This window comes from Colletotrichum chrysophilum, assembly GCF_026319265.1.
Source record: "Colletotrichum chrysophilum strain AFK26 chromosome Unknown scaffold_5, whole genome shotgun sequence".
Classification (NCBI taxonomy): Eukaryota; Fungi; Ascomycota; class Sordariomycetes; order Glomerellales; family Glomerellaceae; genus Colletotrichum; species Colletotrichum chrysophilum.
Window position 1 is genome coordinate 354318 of NW_026517292.1, and position 15312 is coordinate 369629.

Below are 15312 nucleotides of genomic sequence, written 5' to 3' on the forward strand. Positions count from 1 at the left end.
GGGGGGGCGTGTGCATTTGTGGGTTTGTGGGGTCAGATTCGGACGAAGTGGCCTGTTTTGGCGGTACGCAGAGGAACATCTTCAGAGCATCGCAGATCACAGGGTGTGCGCGACTCTTGTTCGTCCCTCCCCTTCACATCATCTCCACCACACCACTCCAGTGTCGCCCATCGCAGGTGGGACGAACGGGGGCCCTTTTGTCTGGCACAGCGGCGCAGCAGGTGCTGCTCCTCAGACATGTGGCTTCCTGTGTGTCTCTGTTGCCGAAGCGACAAGCTTTCAGGATTAGTCCGTCACCTTCTGAGGAGAAGACGCCGTGTCTCTTGAGACGATCTCAGTGTCTCCTCGATCGGCTCTCTCCCCGCCTGCCAAGTCTCATCTGCCGCCCGCTGTGCTCAACGGGCGTCCGGCATTCGCTATCTGCTGTGCCTCTGGAATCAACCTTAAACTCGGAGACTCCCGTACTCGGGACGCGGAGGCGCCTTTGGAGATGCCGGTACGGCACCGGTAGAATCATCAACCTGCCCTTTCTCACCCCCAGCGCAATGCTTTCCAATGTTGACTCAAGCTCCACGGTTGTCATCCACTTTGGACAGGTACAAGATCTGGGCCCCGCCGAGATTGATAAACTTGGAAACCGTGACTCAGGATCTGCCGTGCCTGCCATTGAGTGCATATTTCTGTCTCTCGGTCAGGGCGATGGGGCTGCTGAAAGTGAGCCTGGATGCCTGCAGATCGATGATGCCTTCTCGGACGGCGTTCTCGGCAAGGAGACTGCGGACCGGACATTGATTTCTAAGACGGCTCTCAGCTCGGTATCGGTCTTGCCCCAGTGGATGCCGTACCAACAAAGTGGTTGGATCGGTCTTAGTGCCTCCTTCTAGATTCCTCGACTAGAAGAGAACCAGCATGGCTTTCTGTGATGTCGGATTGCATACAGGTCTCGCGATCTGGAGGATCATCGCGAAAGGTTTGTGGTGAATGGTCTCAAACAATGTAAAAATCATGCACCTCAAAAAGGTAATTTCGGAACCCAGTGAAGACTATGAGAAGCCGTCAGAGTTGAATTCTTTCAACACTTAGATTGTACATCGGACTTGAATATCTTAATCGGCTCTTTGGAAGACATGGCATGAAAAGGCCCTGCTCATCAGCGCTGCATGACCACCCAAACAGCATCCAGCGTCTCGGTCCCCTCGCCCTTCTGCTTCAATCCATCCGCCGCCTCCTTAATCCTACCCACGTAACCAAGCAACTCCTCTTCCGCTTCCTGCCCCAACTTCTCCCCCAAAACCTCCTCGGTCCAGCTGGGATCCACCACAGCCCCGACTTCCCACCGCCCATCCAACAGTCCCGGCGTATCAACCGAGCCCTTCTCCTGCAGCTTCCAGCCGGACTGCTCGGCCAGTCGGATGAGTTCCTCCGGTGCGAGCGCGCCGCGGACGTTGGATTGGTCGACGGTAAACCCGCGATCGGCTCGCAGCATGTGGAATCTGCGCTGGGCTTCGACCGCCAGCTCATGGGGAATTTGGGATGGTTTGGACGCCTTCAGGGAGTATTCTGCGAAACACAGCTTCTGCACCTGGCCAGACGAGTGAAGCGCCGTGAAGAGTGACGAGACTGCGTCCTGGGAGGGAAAGTACCATAAGGAATGGCACAGCGTCGCCACGTCGAATCGGTCTTCTGAGTGGGAAGACAGATACGACGGAGCGTCCGCTTGGTGAAATGTGATTCTCGAGCCATACTCTGACGAGGAGATGTACGCTTGTGCCTGCGCGAGCGTGTACGGGCTTCCGTAGTCGCCCGGGGCAGGGTCGAGCGCCGTCACATGGCCGGCCGCCGCAGACCCCGCTTCTCCGTCGGACCCGGACACCGTATGCGCCAGGACGAGGGCGGAGTCGCCCTGGCCGCACCCGATGTCAAGGACGCGGGAGGACGGGGCGATGGACCAGACAGATGCCAGGCGGAGCCGGTGGGTTAGTTGGGGGACGATGACCGAGTGGAGGTGTTTTGGGTCGTGGGGATACGCTTTCGCGAGAGCGGCAATTGTTGGTTGAGACATCTTTGAAACCTCTGCGGTGGCCTTTGGAGATTTATTGATTCAATTGCGATGTGGTTGAGACGGGACTTAAATTGAATTTTGAGGCTGAATGTATGGTGATTTTATACACATGTTGGAAATGTCATCAAGCAAATTCTCTCACTGGATCGTCAAACAAGAAGGCCTCGTTGAAAGCTTACTTGCCGTAAGGCCGTCTCATGAGTCACCCGCTTACACAGTTTCAACCCGAGTCTCAAATCAACAGGAAATGATTTCCTCTCCAAAAAGACAGGATGTTACAAAACGAACCAATTATGATAGTTCGTGCATTGCACCAGTGCTGACACTTTGTCGCACTTGCGCGCGAAAAACACATTGAGCTGCCGTGTTGGAACCAAAGAGTCATGGCGATTTTGGCCTCACTGCAGATTTGGCCTCACTGGGGCCCTCATGGCGGGCGCATCCCCGTCAGCCGCTCTTCTCCCGCTGTTCTTCCGCAATTCCACTGCCAAGACTTGGGGAAGATAAGGAAACAAGCCAAAGTAAGTGTAAGAATAAGTTTTAGTAAATAACACGGATTGACCCGATTGCGACACGCACGATAGAGTTTCGAAAGACACAAACACCAAACTTCCGTGCAGTAAATGCTATGTAAGCTTCAGTTCCACTTATATGAAAACTCTGTTCAACGTCATATAAAATAATTGTAAAAATCTGGCTACGGGCATTCTATCCATCTCTTTGGCCCTAAACACGAACAAAAAAAAGCACTTTTGTATGGTATCGCTCTATACACAATCTTTATCCCATCTCTAGGCAGTATTACAAATTACAACTTGGCGGAGACCTTGTTCTTCTTGAGAAGCTCGTCGCCGACCTTAGCCATCTCGAACTTGCGGACCTTGCCACTGCCCGTCAGAGGCACGTTGGAAGGGACGCCATCCTCGCCGAGCCAGAAAATGTGCGCGGGGCTCTTGTGGCCACCAAGGCGCTGGCGAACCCAGTCCTTGAGTTCCTGGAACGTCGGCTTCTCGCTGTTCTCGGCGCGCTGGACGAACGCGCCGACAACCTCGCCGTAGTGCTCATCCTTGAGGCCGACGACAATGGCTTGGGAGATCGAGGGGTGGGCCATGAGACGCTCCTCGATCTCGAGAGGGTAGATGTTCTCACCACCTAACTTCTGTTAGCAAAAAGGAACAGCGCAATCGGCCCGAGTGACGAATGTTCTACTTACCTCGGATGATAATATCCTTGAAACGGCCAGTGATGGAGCAGTATCCGGCGTCGTCGAAGACAGCCTCGTCACCAGTGTGCAGCCACAGAACACCGGCGGAGTCTCGGACCATAACCTCATTGGTCTTCTCCGAGTTGTTCCAATATCCAGCCTGAAGCTGGTAACCAGCCATGCACAACTCACCACGCTCACCCATGGGCACAATGTTGCCATCTCTGTCAATGATCTTGGCCGAAGCGTGGGGCATCAGCGTACCGACAGTCGTAAGTCTCTTGCCAAGCGCATCGTCGGTGAAGGCGTTAAAGCAAGTAGGGGATGCCTCGGTCAAACCGTAACTACTGGTGAACTCCTTCATACCAAGACGGTTGACCATCAACTCCATCAGGTAACGGGGCACGGGGGCGCCGGCCACAATACCCGTGCGAATCTTGGAGGACTTGAAGTCGTCAGGGGCAGCCTGGAACAGGGAATCGAACATGGCAGGCACGCCGTGAAGTGCCGTACAGTCCTCCTCGAGAATGGCCTTGAGCGTCGCCTTGGTGTCAAAGACCTCGGCCGGGTACACGATCTTGGCACCGTGGGTGATGACGGACAGGAGACCGAGGACGAGACCGAAGCAGTGGAAGAGAGGAGGAGGGCAGCAGAGGCAGTCGTCGGGGGTAAGCCTCATGCGGTCACCGATGAATCGGGCATTGTTGACGACATTGCTAATTTCAACGTCAGCACTGTTGACCTTGTTTACACCAGAAGACTTACTGGTGGGTGAGCATAGCAGCCTTAGGACGACCGGTGGTTCCGCTGGTGAATTGAAGGTTGCAAACTTGGTGAGGAACAACCTTGCTCATGGCCAAGTGCAGTTCTCTCGGGCTCTGGCGCGAGCTTGACTTGATGAGCTCGTCGTATGTCTCGTAACCGCTGGTATCACCTCGGATCATGATGACCTTTGGGCCGTTGACCTCGTTCGCCAATTGCTCCAAGAACCTCCGGTTGTCGAGTCTGCCGATCTGCTTGGTGGTGAACAGGATCTTACATTCTAGGAAACTGTGAGCTTGGAACTCCTACTGCGCCAGTCGGTCCTACCTGAGAACTGGACAGCGTACATGGCCTCGCTGGGCGTGTATGTGTTGTTCAGAATGACAAGAATAGCGCCGACTCTTGCGACGGCAAAGAAGATGGCGGCGTACTGCTCGCAGTTGCCAGCCATAACACCAACTCTGTCTCCGGCCTTGATGCCCATCTTCAGCAGAGCCTGCGCAAGCAGTAAGCTCTGCTGGTTGAGTTCATTGTAGGTCCATCGTGCGCCGGTCCAGGGAATCACCAAGCACTCCTTGGTGCCGTGTTGATAGGTCTGAAGCTCCAAGAGTTCACCGAGACTGAGGTCGACCAGAGGTGGATCGCGAGGGCCGTGAAGGATGGACAGCCTCTGCGTGGGCGCAAAGGGCTCCGAGACGGGCGTGGTTGATGGTTCAGTGGCCATTGTGTTGACGGGCGAGCGATGGAGACTTGCTTGAATATTCTACTGGAGCGAGATGCGTCGTTGGTCGTCGTCGCCGTCAAGATTGTCAATGGCAAGTGGGAGAAACTCCGCGATCTTCCTACAACGCTGCCGCCTTGTCGGGTTCGCGTGGCAGAAATAACTGGCCTGGAGCGAGAACCCATGTACTGGGCCCTGCATCTGCGTCACCGCACCGGAGAACGGCTTTCGGGGATCGTCTGGGTCCAGCCAGAAGCGAGCAAGGTCGCCTCCACTCCACCGAATTGGACCGGCCAAGCTTTCGCTCTGCTGGCCCTGCGGTCTCCGACTCCGAGCTTCCAAAGACAAGCGCCACGCCGCGGGACGTTGCGAAGTCGCGCGCCTCTGGCTTCTAGGGTACCCTCCCTTTGGCCAATGCATGCAGTCAGCCCGGCCTATACCGAACTGGCAACTGCTTCGCTTCAGGGAGGCCTCGATTCCATTGTTGAAGGTGTGGATGAGGGGCTTTTGCGACCGATTCAGAGCCACTCGCGTCATCCAAGCAGGCCTTGAACTGGCGACTTGCACTCAAATTCAGTCACATACTTCGGCTAAGGGAGGTCGCGTCGAGCAGATGGGCCACGAGCCTTCCAGGGCATCGTGTCAGTTGATGCCAATGGCAGTCTGCAGCAGCGCCAATACCCACACCTTCACCCATGATGCTGAAGTGTCAGAGTGGGATGCGATGGATCGGGCGAGGGTGTGGTGTGTAAGAACTGGTCGTCCATGGTCCATGACATGTGCGACGCGGGAATTGGTGAATGGCGTTTGCAGTTCTTTTTCCGCCCCCTGCCGCCGTCCCCTGTTTTGGAGAGACTTGCAGCTACCTGATGACGACCAGCCAATGAGACACGGTCTCTTCCCACATGCTAGCGCATGGACCCTACCATGACTGTGTGGCTCCTCGGATAGGTTCGGGACTTGATCTAATCAATCAAATCTTGGATCAGATAAGATTACGGAAGGAACATTTCGCTTTTCCCTGTGCAAAATTTTTTCTTCACCCGAGGCATCGCATCGCATCCCTTCTCACGCCCCTCTTCATCCCTCCTTCCGCTTTATTTCTTCAACGTAACCTCAACTCCCTCCGACATGCCTCCGCTCCCACCCTCCGAAGTCGCTTGCTCACCTCTCAACCTATAGACCTTCCTAAAACCCCAAGCCAGCCCACGGATCGTCGTCGATTCTGCCGCTTCCCAAGGCGCCAGGTTGCATTGTCTACCATCTGCCCACTTCGTCGCCCACTCTGGAAGACGGACTGTTCCCTAAGGCTGCTGCCACAATGGTGGCTCAAGTGGCTTCTTCCTCCTCAACACGCCATAAAAGTCCACACTCCCTCCCACACTCCGGTTTTAGTGCGCTGTTAGACTCGTCACCGCGACACGTCGTTTCAGTCGGCGGGGCACCCTGATCTTCATGCGAACAAGGGTTTGGCTTGGCTGCCATTTAATATACAAAGCCAAGACATGCAGGTCCTCAGAAGAATCTAGGCACAGAACCTTTTCTCTTCTCAGCCTGGCTCGCAGATTCGCACCACACCCGGCAACACACCAAAGTTCAAACAATCTGGACGGGGAGTACGTGACACAGGAGTCTTGGTATTGCCCTACAAACTACGAAGTACGATACCGGTACGGATACAGTACGCAGACAGAGATCGCCCTGCCATCAGCAGCCACCCCCAAACCGTCGCCAAGCCCAAGTCCAGCCACTCACTTCAAGGGCGGGTATCCTTGAGATCGCCACTCCTTGAATGACATTCCCTTGGCGTTTGATGGCATCTTGACCATCAAAGGAATCTCGACGTCCTTCTCCTTGCCCACCAACGCCGCTCGGTGGACGACCTTATCGTCCAGCGTCTCAAAACCTAATCGCTGATAAAGCGGGTAACCGAGCGGTGACGATTCAAGGTAAACGGGAAGCCCCGCCAGCTCGGCCATATCGAGGCCCCATTTTGTCAGGAGCGCGCCAACACCTCTTCTCTGGTGCTCTGGCCTAACAGCAATAACATGGCAGTCTGCATCGCGAGTGAAAAACGTACGGCATCAGCAAACTGACAGCATGGGGGCGCAAAGGTTCTTTCTCGGTGAAAGCAGCTGAACGGACTAGCGAGGGCAGGGGAAGGATGAAAACAACAGTCACGGGTTCCACTCACAAACGTGCGGCCGGCCACCCCAGAGCTTCGCCTTCACATCACAGATGGGGGTGATCAACTCTTCAGCTCTCGCTCTCTCCTCGCCCTTGAGCCAAGTAATGCCAGGGAACTTGTATTCATCGTAGGTACGCTCCTTGAGGAATACATCCCACAGGGCCATACCGACGATCTCGCCGGTCTCCGAGTCGACGCACTTGAGCGTGTACTGAGTAGGGCTCTTGTGCCAATAATCGACCGTGTTCTTGGTGTGCTCTGCGCGGAAGTCCTCGCCCTCCGTGCCCCCCGGGAACAGGAGACTGAGGATGGCGTCCCCCTTGAACGCTGCAAAGTATGCATCGTATACCTTGGGGAGGTCGGGGATTAAAGCGGGTAGGACGGTAAGACCCATTGCGTCTGTAGGAATGAGCCGAGATGTACTGCGGTAGGGCGTGATCACTGGCTGTGGCGTTGTAACTTGTGCGTGTGTCTTGCGTCGGTCTGTTTTTCCGCAGCAGGCAGAGACGGGAGCAGGGCAGGGCAGGGCAAGGCGCAAGTGAGGCAAGGTAAACTCAGAATGTGAGCTGAGATCCGATGAACTGGAGTGGAGGGTCGCTTCGATCCGACGAGAACAGCTCGTGTTGTGCGTCTGATAGCCAGTTGATAGCGTAAAAGGGCAGAGGCGGTATTTTCGGAACCAGCAGCAAGGCAAGACGAAGCGGCATCCCACTTTCTGTTTTCCGTCGACCATACAGCGGTTTCTGGATATTTAGGCTGGCGCCGCGCTTGAAGACTTTTCCTTACAAACTGGAGCAGGACGTCCCGCAGTGCTCGACAAGAAGTGGACTCGAGTGCCGAGCCCTGGTTTTCACACAATTCTTTCAGGGTTGACGCGGCACTTCGCACCAGTTGCTACTACGCAACGGGGGCTAAGGAAATGCCGCAATCACGACTCGCTTCTCCCCCACGGCGTCATGACCTGCTTAGGAATCTGGTCCTGGCCGGAGCAGCACTTTCAGCCGTTGCGTGTGCCCGCGCTGGACAGGTTTTGGCCGGACTCGGAAGCTGTCCTATGGTAGGGTCACAATCACCAACTCCTTCCACTCCACAACGGCGTGGGAATCAATGATGTGATGACCAAAGTGTGTGGCAGTGTGGTCGCACACCCTAGCCAAGCGCCGCCGTGATCCGTTAAAGTTATCAGATCCGCGATGGAAAGAAGAGCGAGAGGCTTTTTGTTTGTGCGCAATTACAGGGAGCCGTCGACGGCGAGAAATTTTCTCACAGACAGTGAACACAGACGCTGGACGGATGGATCATAGATGCCGTGGACGGTTCCATGACGGCGCTGTCCCCGGCCCTCGCCTCCGGCCCACAAGCGGACACGCTGCTTGGCGCTGCTAATCAGATCCGTTCTTTAACATCCACACACCACACCCCCCGGTCCCGCTTGTCAGGTACCGTCCTGTACTTGTAGCCCCTCCTTCCTCGTTTGCAGGGTAGCATTCTGACCCACGACATCATCACCACACGCCCCCCTTTCCTCCAACGTATGATGAGATGGCGTCCTAGTGCAAAAGGTCCGTCATGAAACTCCTGCCCTATTGGTAACGCGAGGGTTTGCTCTATTCATTCGCATCTGACGTTCTTCCGCTAATGTGGCATCGTCTAGCACGATGGCATAATGCTGCATAGTACGGCCCTTTCGTTCGCGTCCATTCTTGCTCGGTACCTACATAGTATCTACAACTCGGTACATTACCCTACCCACCCGGACTGCTTCATGGATTAGGCACGTTGCGCCGTTGTGGCTCGCATCTGCGCTTCATCGCGAAATGAATGGCCTGTGTGTGTCCCGCGCCTTTCACAAGCTCTCCGCTGACCCTCCCCGCCGCAGCTCGGGTTTGCGAGGGAACGTCGCTTCGGCCGCGGTACCGGCCATGGGGTTCGTCGATCCAGAACGAGTCGGGAAGCTCTCCAGGGCGCCATGCAAGGATGCCGCCCAAAGACCTGCAGTGTTGCACATAAGAGCCTCTTGTGGTTCATCCAACTGAACTTCGCGCGCGGAATAGGGTAGCTCTCCACCCTGCTGGTTGATCTCGTCACAAAAATTTCAGGAACCTCAACTCCAAACCGTTCCAGAGGAAGTTCTCGTCTTGTCAGCTTGTGAAATGCTGCAAGCCGGTCCTCACCTTACCTCATAACGCTCGTTACCCCTCCCCCGCCTTCGATCAAAGACAACCAGACACGAACCATGCATTTGCGGGACGGCGAAGGTGGCGGAACCGCCTACCAAGAGGCTGACCACGCCAATGGTACCAACGGCCTCACCAACGGCACCGTTGACCCGTCCTCGACGAGAACCATTGCTGTTGCGCCCCGTGATGGCGCCGAGACCGATGTCGCCGCCTACAAGCTTGAGCTGCTCCTTGCTTGGCTCCTTGTGCTCTACCGCAACAACGATGACGGCCTTAGCCGTGCAAACTGGGGCTTCAGAACCCGCGAAGGCCAACAACCGTCTTCTGCCACCCACAACAGCTTAAACCTGAGTGAAGTACCGTTCAGCAAGGAAAACTCGATAGCCGAAGCCCTTCAGGTCATCAAAGATCTCGACGCGAACGAGTCGGACGGTGAAGCGCAAACTGTCCCGGTGATATACTTCAATAATGGAACGCCCGCGCAAAATGGCGCAGAGAAGACGCCCTCCAAGAGATCTCATGACGTACGTAGACCCGTTCATAGTCCTAATTTCACCAACTTCCTGAATTCACGTATGCTGATCTGTCGTTTCAGTGGACATACCAGATCGAAGCGACAGTCCTTGAGAAGCAGATGGTGATCAAGGCTCAATGGGACCGCGCCGCCCTGACGTACCGCACTGCCATTTCCCAGCTTGACGCCTTCATCGAGATCCTCACTACAATCCTCGAAAACCCCGATCGCCTCGTTGGAGACACCGTCGGCCCTACCGCGAAGGACCTCGAGCAGATTTGGACCTGGAACGCCGAGCTGCCACCAAACATTCAACGGTGCATGCAGGATATCATCTCAGAAGTGGCCGCGAACGGTCCGGACAGGCCAGCGATCGAGTCATGGGACGGAAACTTCACCTACGGTGAGGTAGAAGAGCTTTCTACCCGCCTGGCGCGCCATCTGGTGCATCGCGGCGTCACCGTCGGCTCGACGGTGCCCATGTGCTTCGAGAAGTCAAGATGGACGACGGTTGCTCTCCTCGCCGTCATGAAGGCCGGTGCTGCCTTTGCCCTCACCGACCCTAGTCAGCCTGAGGCCCGTCTGCGCACCATCGTGGAACAAACTGGAGCGACGATCATCGTTACTTCCCAGCTTCAAAGCGAGCTCGGCCGTCGTATTGCGGGAGATGGAATCGTCATCATTGCCTCCGAGGAGGTCATCAAGTCTGACTCTCTGGAGCTTGCCCCTGAGCTGCCCGTTGTGCCAACTACCTCCCCTCTTTATATCCAGTTCACTTCCGGTAGCACGGGTAAGCCCAAGGGTGTTGTGATTTCTCACGAGAACTTCACCAGCGGTGCTATTCCCCGTGGCGACGCTGTCGGCTACCGCGCCCACACTCGTTGCTTCGATTTCGCTTCCTACGCCTTCGATGTCAGCATTGACTGCATGCTTTGCACGTACGCCGCGGGCGGCTGCCTCTGCATTCCCTCTGACGAGGAGCGCATGAACGACCTTAGCGGTGCCATCCGCAACAGCAAGTGTAACATGGCTCACATGACACCTTCAGTCGCTCGTGTTCTGGACGCGGACGTCATCCCCTCTCTCGAGGTCCTTGGTCTTGGAGGTGAGGCCGTCTCAGCAGGCGACGCTTCAACATGGAGCAAGACCACTAGTGTCGTAATTGCCTACGGTCCTTCAGAGTGCACCGTCGGTTGCACCATCAACAACAACGTCAAGTTGTCCACCAACATTGGAAAGGGTGTTGGTGGCCTCACCTGGATTACCGACCCCGATGACCACAACCGCCTGATGCCCGTCGGCGCCGTTGGTGAGCTTCTTGTCGAAGGCCCCGTTGTCGGTCCTGGGTATCTCGGTGACAAAGCCAAGACCGATGAGGTTTTCATCGAGGATCCTACCTGGCTTCTTGCAGGTGGAGGACCTGCCCGTAGCAGACAAGGTCGTCTCTACAAGACTGGTGACCTGGTTCGCTACGACCCTGACGGTACTGGTGCCATCGCTTTCGTCGGTCGCAAGGACCAGCAGGTCAAGCTCCGTGGTCAGAGAATCGAGCTGGCTGAAGTCGAGCATCACCTCAGGGGTAAGATGCCCTCTGGCGTCAAGATCGTTGCTGAGGTTATCAAGCCTGGTGGCAGCGAGCCCACTCTCGTCGCCTTTGTTGTCGAGCAGAACCCTGTGGAATCTGCCGATGCCGAGGGCGATGTGACCACTTTCTCACCTGAGTTCAGCCAAGCCATCGCCGAGATCGATATCGCCCTCGGCGCTGAGATCCCTCGCTACATGGTTCCCTCAGCCTACATTCCTCTTCGCAAGATGCCGTCTCTCGTCTCTGGCAAGATTGACCGCAAGAAGCTTCGTGAACTCGGTGCTTCTATGACCCGTGAGCAAGTCGCCCGCCTCCGTGTCGCTCCTACCGAGAAGAGCGAACCCGAGACTGAGATGGAGAAGGCGCTGCAGCAAGTCTGGACAAAGATTCTCGGTGGCGACGCCACCATCGGCCTGCACGACAGCTTCTTTGCGCTTGGAGGTGACTCCCTGAGAGCGATGAAGCTTGTCGCTGCTGCCAGAGAAGAGGGAATCGCTCTCACTGTTGCGACCATCTTCAACTTCCCTACGCTTAAGGAGATGGCCCAAAACGCGACGAAGGTCTCCAAGGATGACGATGTCGCCATCGCTCCTTTCTCTCTCCTTGAGGAGGGATGGACCCCTGAGGATGCCCGCGCTGACTCTGCCAAGCTTTGCGGTATCGAAGAGTCTGCCATCGAGGACATCTATCCCTGCACGCCCCTTCAGGAGGGTCTGATGGCTCTCTCTGCCAAGGTCAAGGCGGCATACACTGCCCAGAGAGTCGTCGATCTTCCTGACGCCGAGACTGCAGACAGACTTCGCAAGGCCTTTGACGTCGCTTCTGCAGACTGCCCTATCCTCCGCACCAGAATCGTCCAGGTTCCTGGTCGCGGCCTTGCTCAGGTCGTTGTCAAGGAGGAAATATCCTGGTTTGTCGGTGACGACCTCCAGGGCTATCTTGTCAAGGATCGCGATGAGTCCACAGATCTGGGCAAGCCTCTCGTCAGATACGCCATGATCACCGACAAGGAGACTGGAAAGGTTCACTTCGTCTTGACCATGCACCACGCTCTGTACGACGGCTGGTCTATGCCTTTGGTCGTCGAGAAGGTCAACAAGGCTTTTGACGGCGAGGAGATCAAGCGTCCTTCGGAGTTCAAGGACTTCATCAAGTACCTCAACGGCATGGACCGCGCCGCTGGTGAGACTTACTGGCGCGAACAACTTCAAGGAGCCACGGGCACTCAATTCCCTGCTCTGCCTTACGAGGGCTACCAGACCCAGGCTGACTCTCTGCTTGAGGTCTACGTTCCCCTGACTGGCCGCCCGGCTTCTAACGTTACCGTTGCAACTGTCATCCGCAGTGCGTGGGCGTACGTTGCCTCCCACTACACTGGATCTTCAGATGTCGTCTTTGGTGAGACGCTCACTGGACGTAACGCTCCTATTAGGGGTGCTGAGGAAATTGAGGGTCCCATGATTACCACCGTTCCCTTCCGCGTCCAGGTCAACGGTGAGACTTCCGTCAACGACTTCCTCCACGATATTCAGGATCAGACCGTTCAGCAAATTCCTTACGAGCACACTGGTTTGCAGCACATTCGCCGTCTCAGCCCTGATGCCCTCGAGGCTTGTGAGCTCCGCACTGGTATCGTACTCCACCCCAGCGCCGATGACCTCGACCAGGAGGAGTTCAACAAGTACCCTGCCAACCGCCTGGTCCCTGCCGGTGACACTGAGGCCGCTCAGGAGGCCCTCAAGTTCAACACCTACGCACTCATGTTGGTCTGCTCTACCGATCCTAAGGGCTTTTTGGTGATGGCCAGTTTCGATTCCAAGACTGTTGGCAAGCCCTTGATGGAGAAGGCCCTGGCTCAGTTCTCCCAGGTGGCCCAGCAAATGTGCCAGCTTACTGACACCCCCCTCGCTGATGTTAAGTACCTTACACAAGAGGACCAGACTGAAGTGTCACGCTTGAGTACCGAGAGCCTTTCTGCCGTCAAGGCGGAGTACCCTGAGGCTGAGGCCGCATGGATTGTCAACCCCAGCGACTCTACTCTTCTTACGCCTCCCGGAGTCGTTGGTGAGCTCGTTGTTGTCAGCAAGACCGAGCTGACACTTCCCACGCTCGACCAAGCCTCGTGGGCCGAGAAGACAGATGGTGCCAAATTCTACAAGACCGATCGTCTTGCCAAGTTCAACCCTGATGGAACCATCGAGTATGCCGGAAAGAAGAGCGACCTCAAGAAGACTGTGGTCGCACCCAAGGCTCCTACGAAGCGCATCTCTGCTACGTCTTCCAAGCAGAGACGCCTGAGATCTCTCTGGAGCCGTGTCCTCAAGCTCCCAGAGAATGATATCGGTCTCAACGACAGCTTCTTCAGACTTGGTGGTGATTCCATCGGTGCCATGAAGCTCGTCTCCGAGGCCCGCCTGGCCGGCCTTACCCTGACTGTCAACCAGGTCTTCTCCAAGAGGACACTTTACGACATGGCCTCCGTTCTTCAAGACTCGGAGCCTACACAGAGTTCGGAGGAGACGAAGGCTGTCGTGCCTTTCGAGTTGCTGGAGAATCCTGGTGCCGTTGTGACTGAGAGCCTGCGCCCCCTGCTGGCTGACCAGTCATGGAAGATTGTCGATGCCTTCCCTGCTAGACCACTCCAGGAGGTCGCCGTCAAGGGAACTATTGAGATCCCCAGATTTTCCGCACGATACGAGGCCATGTACTTCGAGAGCGATGTTGACCGCCCGCGTCTTTTCCAGAGCTGCCAACAGCTGGTCTCCCGCAACGAGGTCCTTCGCTCGGTCTTTGTCCAGCACGACGGTACCTGCGTGAGCGTCGTCCTCGAGGACGTCAAGACTCCTGTCGAGGTTTACGAGATCGACGGAGACGTCGAGGCCTTCACCCACCAACTCTGCAATCTCGATGTCCAGACTCGCATGCCCCTCGGCTCCATCTTCGTCAAGTGGTTCTTCGTCCACAGCGTCAACGGACAATCAGCCTTAATCTTCCGCGTCTCCCACGCCCAGTACGACGAGATCTGCTTGCCTTTGATGCTCCACCAGCTCTCCGCGCTGCACGAGGGCAAGCCCGTCCCCAAAGCCCTCCCCTTCTCTTCCTTTGTCAGCCACGTCGTGAAGTCCAACATCCCCCAGAGCATCGACTACTGGAAGGACCTTCTGCAGGGCTCCTCCGTCAACGTCCTCAAGCCCGATACCCCCGTCACGGAGAGACAGCACTACGCCATCGACCGCACCTTCGACATCTCCTCCCGCTCCAAGGACGTCACCATCGCCACCCTTCCCACCGCCGCCTGGGCCCTCACCCTTGCCCGCCTCCAGGACACCCGCGACGTCACCTTTGGCGAGGTCGTCAGCGGCCGCAACATCGACTTTCCCAACGCGGACATGGTCGTCGGCCCTTGCTGGCAGTACGTCCCCGTGCGCGTCAAGTTCGAGGACGACTGGACCGTCCTCGACCTGCTCAACCTCGTGCAGGAGCAGCACATCTCCAGCTCGGCGCACGAGGGCATCGGCCTCAAGGAGATTGCGAAGCTGTGCACCGACTGGCCCGAGTCCGTGGACTGGTTCGACACCGTGGTGCACCAGGACGTCGAGCACGTCGAGACGCTCGGCTTCTCGTCGGCCAGCAGCAGGATGGAGACCATCTACCCGCACCAGGAGCCGCTGCGCGAGTGGAAGATCCAGGCCTTCCCCCAGGGCGACAAGCTGACCATCGAGATTGTGACGTTCGAGTCGTGGAAGGGACATGCCAAGGATCTGTTGGACAAGATCGAGGAGACGTTCAAGGTGCTCATGGGTAACCCCGCGGCGCCGTTGTTTGAGCAGTAGAAATTGGTGGATATTGTACATGTCTTTTCTTATGCTAACACTGCATGGAGAATTGTGTTGAAGTTTGTTGAAAATACCATAGGTGGATGATAAATTGGCTTGGAAAAGGTATAATGTTTTTGCATGTCTCGAATTGGAGTTTTTGTATTTGAATGCATTATATCTTACGTCTGATTGTCTGCAGAAATCACGATGTCGTTGTCCGCTGTCTTGTTTGCCGGCATTTCTATCCAGTCTCTGTCTTCTTTGCCTTGTTCTGTATT

General features: G+C 56.2%; 5 protein-coding genes across 5 annotated transcripts; 2 read left to right on the forward strand and 3 right to left on the reverse strand.

Moving 5' to 3' along the window:
- Nucleotides 1-545: 545 nt before the first annotated feature.
- COL26b_001204 (uncharacterized protein) lies at nt 546-884 on the forward strand (the record flags this gene model as incomplete). The annotated part of the gene is made up of 1 exon (XM_053174160.1): nt 546-884. The coding sequence occupies one exon, from the start codon at nt 546-548 to the stop codon at nt 882-884; it is 339 nt and encodes a 112-aa protein (XP_053041870.1).
- Nucleotides 885-1150: 266 nt separating this feature from the next.
- COL26b_001205 (uncharacterized protein) lies at nt 1151-2062 on the reverse strand (the record flags this gene model as incomplete). The annotated part of the gene is made up of 1 exon (XM_053174161.1): nt 1151-2062. One exon carries the CDS (start codon nt 2060-2062, stop codon nt 1151-1153), a length of 912 nt encoding a protein of 303 aa, XP_053041871.1.
- An 808-nt stretch (nt 2063-2870) lies between these two features.
- Nucleotides 2871-4752, reverse strand: COL26b_001206 (putative NRPS-like protein biosynthetic cluster; the record flags this gene model as incomplete). The annotated part of the gene is made up of 4 exons (XM_053174162.1): nt 2871-3214; nt 3276-3982; nt 4032-4308; nt 4356-4752. The coding sequence occupies 4 exons, from the start codon at nt 4750-4752 to the stop codon at nt 2871-2873; spliced, it is 1725 nt and encodes a 574-aa protein (XP_053041872.1).
- A 1748-nt stretch (nt 4753-6500) lies between these two features.
- On the reverse strand, nt 6501-7331 carry COL26b_001207 (uncharacterized protein; the record flags this gene model as incomplete). Its single annotated transcript, XM_053174163.1, has 2 exons — nt 6501-6805; nt 6944-7331. The coding sequence occupies 2 exons, from the start codon at nt 7329-7331 to the stop codon at nt 6501-6503; spliced, it is 693 nt and encodes a 230-aa protein (XP_053041873.1).
- Nucleotides 7332-9173: 1842 nt separating this feature from the next.
- Nucleotides 9174-15049, forward strand: COL26b_001208 (NRPS; the record flags this gene model as incomplete). Its single annotated transcript, XM_053174164.1, has 2 exons — nt 9174-9641; nt 9713-15049. 2 exons carry the CDS (start codon nt 9174-9176, stop codon nt 15047-15049), a joined length of 5805 nt encoding a protein of 1934 aa, XP_053041874.1.
- Between the last annotated feature and the right edge of the window lie 263 nt (nt 15050-15312).